Below are 4,593 nucleotides of genomic sequence, written 5' to 3'. Positions count from 1 at the left end.
TCTTGGATTGTTGAGATGCATACATGCTAGACATGCCACAACTATCATGACCGAAGTACATTCTGGAGTCTCTAGACCGCATATGAGTGGGTACGTTCTAGCAAAGAAAATTCTCCGAGCAGGTTATTATTCGCTCACTATGGAGCGAGATTGTATCAGCTTCGTGTGCAAGTGTCATCAATGCCAAGTTCACAGAGATTTGATTCACTCTCCACCATCTGAATTGCACACAATGTCTGTACCATGGCCTTTTGTTACGTGGGGCATGGATGTCATTGGACCAATTGAACCAGCAATATCCAATGGGCACAGGTTCATTCTGGTAACCATTGATTATTTCACCAAGTGGGTTGAAGCTAAAACTTTCAAGTCCGTGACCAAGAAAGCAGTGGTCGATTTTGTGCACTCAAATATCATTTGCCGGTTCGGGATCCCGAAGGTAATCATCACAGATAATGGTGCTAATCTCAACAGTTATTTAATGAAAGAGGTATGTCAACAGTTTAAGATTACGTATCGTAATTCCACCCTATATCGCCCCAAGGCGAATGGAGCAGTCGAGGCAGCCAACAAGAATATAAAGAAGATACTTCGGAAAATGGTGAAGGGTTCTAGACAGTGGCATGAAAAGTTGCCTTTTGCATTGCTGGGTTATCACAATACTGTTTGTACTTCATTAGGGGCGACTCCTTATTCACTGGTGTATGTCACTGAAGCAGTAATACTCGCGGACCTTGAAATCTCGTCCCTTCGGATTGTCGCTGAGGCCATAATTGACGATGATGAATGGGTCAAAACCCATCCGGAACAATTGAGTTTGATCGATAAGAAAAGATTGGCAGTGGTGTGTAATGGTCAGTTGTATCAACAGAGGATGGAAAGAGCATATAACAAGAAGGTGCGTCCACGGAAGTTTGAAGTGGGTCAAAAAGCGTTGAAATGTATCCTTCCACATCAGGCTGAGGCAAAAGACAAGTTCGCCCCAAATTGGCAGGGACCATTCATCGTAACGAGAGTGTTGTCCAATGGTGCTCTGTATTTAACAGATATAGAAGGCAAGTGTGTAGAAATGGCTATCAATTCAGATGCAGTCAAAAGATATTATGTATGATTTCTTTGTTTAAATTGTATTTATTTGTACTTGGCATGTTTTGAAGATTGGAATGATGAAGGCATTTTTTTCTGCTATCTAAACACTTTATCCTTTGTTATCCCCTTGAGCCTTATTTATTTCCTTTCATACCCCTCTTAGAAAGACCTTCCGATCAGTCTTCGAGAAATGCCAAGTTAAGAAAGGAGAGGTAATTCATATCAGGGGCAACACTCTGGTCCAAGTAGAAAAATGTTGAAAATGAGAGAGTCTTATCGGTGAAAACCCTTACGGGCACCATAAGGCGACGGGAGCTGAGAGAAATCAAAAATGAGAGAGTCTTACTGGTGAAAACCCTCACGGGGCACCGTAAGGTGAAAGTGAGTTGAGAGAGGAACAAATGAGAGAGGCTTGTTGGTGAAAACCCTTCAGGGCATCGCTGACCGAACAAGGTCAAGGTTTTGGTGAAGAAACCAGGTCATGGAAATTTCGGGGAAACGAAATATGGCAACTGAAAGTTGATTGGTTGGACAAACTGGACCGATTAATTCAAAACGCATGTCATGATCATTGGTACCAGTTGTTCCACTCAGATAAGTCTCTTTCCCTTTTCCTTTTTAGCAAGTCATCCAGTTTTGGATCTTCTTTATCCTTAACTCTTAGGGTCATTGCATTTCAGTTCTTTTGGGTTTCATTTCTCTAAGATGTTTCAATGTCAATCTTGGTCAAGCAAATAAGAAAGGATTTCAAAGCTCACTACCAACTTCGAAAATTGCAAAACACAGTGTGGCCAGAACATACCAAAGATAGTATGATGTAAAATGGGATATAGAGTGCCAGCGAAAGTTCCATCGGCGGAATGATTTAGTAATTTCATGGGAGATGCATAGGTTCAGATAAAGGGGTCAGAGGTACAAAACAATGGTTCGGGTATAGAACACTCGGGTCATCTGAGGTCATGTGGGTTGAAAGTCAGTTAGAAAGTCAAGCGGTTCAGGGCCAATTCGGGGAAGCCAGTCAAAACAAACCACGGCAGCGGAGAGAACTTCAGCAAGAATGCCATAAACTAACCACCACATTTTAAACTGACAAGATTTTTCTTTGATTGAAACAGGGGCAGAAAGTTTCGTTGTTTCGGAGAAACCCTCCATAAGGAAAGGCAAGCACCAGACAGGTTTGACCGTAAACTCTCAGGACCTTCCTGGATAATGGGATTTAATTTGAAGTTCTCAGGACCCTCCTGGAAAATGGGACCTAGTTTAAAATTCAAAACAACCAATGAGTAGCAAAATCTAGCATAAATGTACCACAAAGAAATATAAGTTGGTTTCAAAGTTCGCATGTTTAAGATATGATTCAATTAGGAGTTTTCAAGACCTTCCTGAATAATGGGACTTAGCTTTAAGATTTCCATTAGATAACAAGATTTAGCGTAAGTTGTGTCGTAGGGTAGTATAATTCAGCCGAAAAGCTGTCACTCTTAAGATAAGACTTGATTTTTGATTTTCAGGACCCTCCTGGATAATGGGGTGTAGTTTAAGATCCTTTTAGATAACAAGATTTAGCGGAAGTCAAGAAGATATAATTCAGATTTAAAATTGTCATTTAACTAGGAGTTATCAGGACCCTCCTGGATAACGAGATCTAGCTTTCAAATTCTTAGTAATATTTGGTAACATGATTCAGTTTAACACTCACAGATGTGCCCAACTACCAAACTGGGGCAGAAATTTTCTTTGTTTGTCTATTTTTGTTGAAATCAGGCGCCTACTTGGAGAACAGGGAGAAGCATATTCAAGTTCAGCAATCAGGCGCCCACCTGGAGAGCACGGGAATACAATTCAAGTTCAGCAATCAGGCGCCCACCTGGAGAAGAGCAGGGGAATACAGTTCAAGTTCAACAATCAGGCGCCCACCTAAAGTGCACAGGAATACAATTCAAGTTCAACAGTCAGGCGCCCACCTGGAGAGCACGGGAATACAATTCAAGTTCAGCAGTCAGGCGCCCACCTGGAGAGCACGGGAATACAGTTCAAGTTTTGGCAATCAGGCATCCACCTGGAGATAAGGAAAGCATCTCAGATTATAATTCGAGTTCAGCAATCAGGCGTCCACCTGAAGAGAAGGGAAAGTGTCTCAGATCACAATTCAAGTCGGTAATAAAGGGATTTCATCTAGAAAATGCAAGTCAACAAAGCAGCATGAATTACAAGATCGAGTTTGAGGACATAGATATGACTTTTGTAATGCATAGATCATAGTTTAGTCTAGCTTCTTTTGTTTTGTCATGGTGTAATAAGGGGTTTAGTAAGCAGTAGCAGCAGCAGCAGCGACAGTGAAATCACAGCTTCATGATAGTCCCAACTACCATAACTTTCCGAACTATACTGACCTTATTCCTTTATAGCCAAGGATATGTAGGCAACCTCGGAAGTAGGGTACGATCAAATCTTTCAAAAAATACTTCCCACGGAGTATTCAAACGGGCAAAAATCGCTCGTATCCGCTCACTTTATCTTTGCACGAAAACTCTTCGTGTTTCCGAGCAAAGAGGAGCAGCTGTGAGCACGTGATTTTTGCCCAATATGAATCCACAAATTCAAAACAAATAATCTTTTCCATTATTTGCAATTTCGTAGATTTTTGTAGCATTTTTTGTTAACTATTTGCATTTGTCTGCGCATGTTTAATTTTGTTTAATTCATGAAACTACAAAAAATATATTGCATTTGCATTTAGGATTGAATTTTTATTTTTAGATTAATTGGTAAATAGTTCGTTTCATAAAAAATGGAAAAATCACAAAAATAACTCATTTCGCATGTTTTTTTTAGTTTTGAGTTTCGAATTTTGTAGTTTTTCTTTTAATTTAGTTTTTTATTAATTGTGGTAATTATTACTTAGAGTAATTAACTTAATTTAGTATAATTTGGGGTAAAGATTTAGTTTAGGTTTTATTTTATTTTATTTTTTTTTAAAAAAGGAATTTTGAAATAATTAGAAAAGCGAAAGAAAAAGGGAAATTTTGGACTTAGAGGTGATTTGGGCCTCAGATTTGCTGAGCCCAAACCTTTATTCTTCTTTAAAAATTTGCTATCCCAGCTTCTTCACTCAGACCGAAACCACGCCCCAACCCACACCCGCCCGTTTTCCTTAAAACCAACCTGTTCCCAAAACTTTAACAAACAAAAGAGACCTAGAAGCTTAATCTCCAAATCCAAATTGGCGTAGCTACTGTTCACTCACCTTCCTCACCCAAATTAGACCCTAAATCACTAAAAATCTATGGCGAGTGAACACCAATCTCATACCTTGCATTTCCCCCTCTCCTCCTACCATATTACAACCGTTTCTGACAGATTTCATCTCCCTCATATGCTCTTTTTGATTTATTGCGGATTTTTCACACTTCAGATGAAAATGAGAAAAAATGGGGAGCGTTAGATCAGATTCAAGTTGATCTATTCCCTCCATTTGTCCCCTTTGCATCAAAAAAGGGATAA

The 4,593-nt window shown here is 39.6% G+C and overlaps 1 protein-coding gene across 1 annotated transcript; it reads left to right on the top strand.

Moving 5' to 3' along the window:
• The first annotated feature begins 598 nt into the window (after positions 1 to 598).
• LOC138883942 (uncharacterized) lies at positions 599 to 4,593 on the top strand. The gene is made up of 2 exons (XM_070164666.1): positions 599 to 941; positions 4,505 to 4,593. Exons 1-2 carry the CDS (start codon positions 599 to 601, stop codon positions 4,591 to 4,593), a joined length of 432 nt encoding a protein of 143 aa, XP_070020767.1.

The sequence above is a fragment of the Nicotiana sylvestris genome, chromosome 12 (genome assembly GCF_000393655.2).
Source record: "Nicotiana sylvestris chromosome 12, ASM39365v2, whole genome shotgun sequence".
Lineage (NCBI taxonomy): Eukaryota > Viridiplantae > Streptophyta > Magnoliopsida > Solanales > Solanaceae > Nicotiana > Nicotiana sylvestris.
This window is presented reverse-complemented; position numbering and strand designations above follow the sequence as displayed.

Coding starts and splice junctions, on each gene's coding strand:
- LOC138883942 (XM_070164666.1), top strand. CDS start 599: ATGGTGAAGGGTTCTAGACAGTGGCATGAAAAGTTGCCTTTTGCATTG. Junction 942..4,504: donor GGGTCAAAAAGCGTTGAAAT/GTATCCTTCCAC, acceptor TTCACACTTCAG/ATGAAAATGAGAAAAAATGG.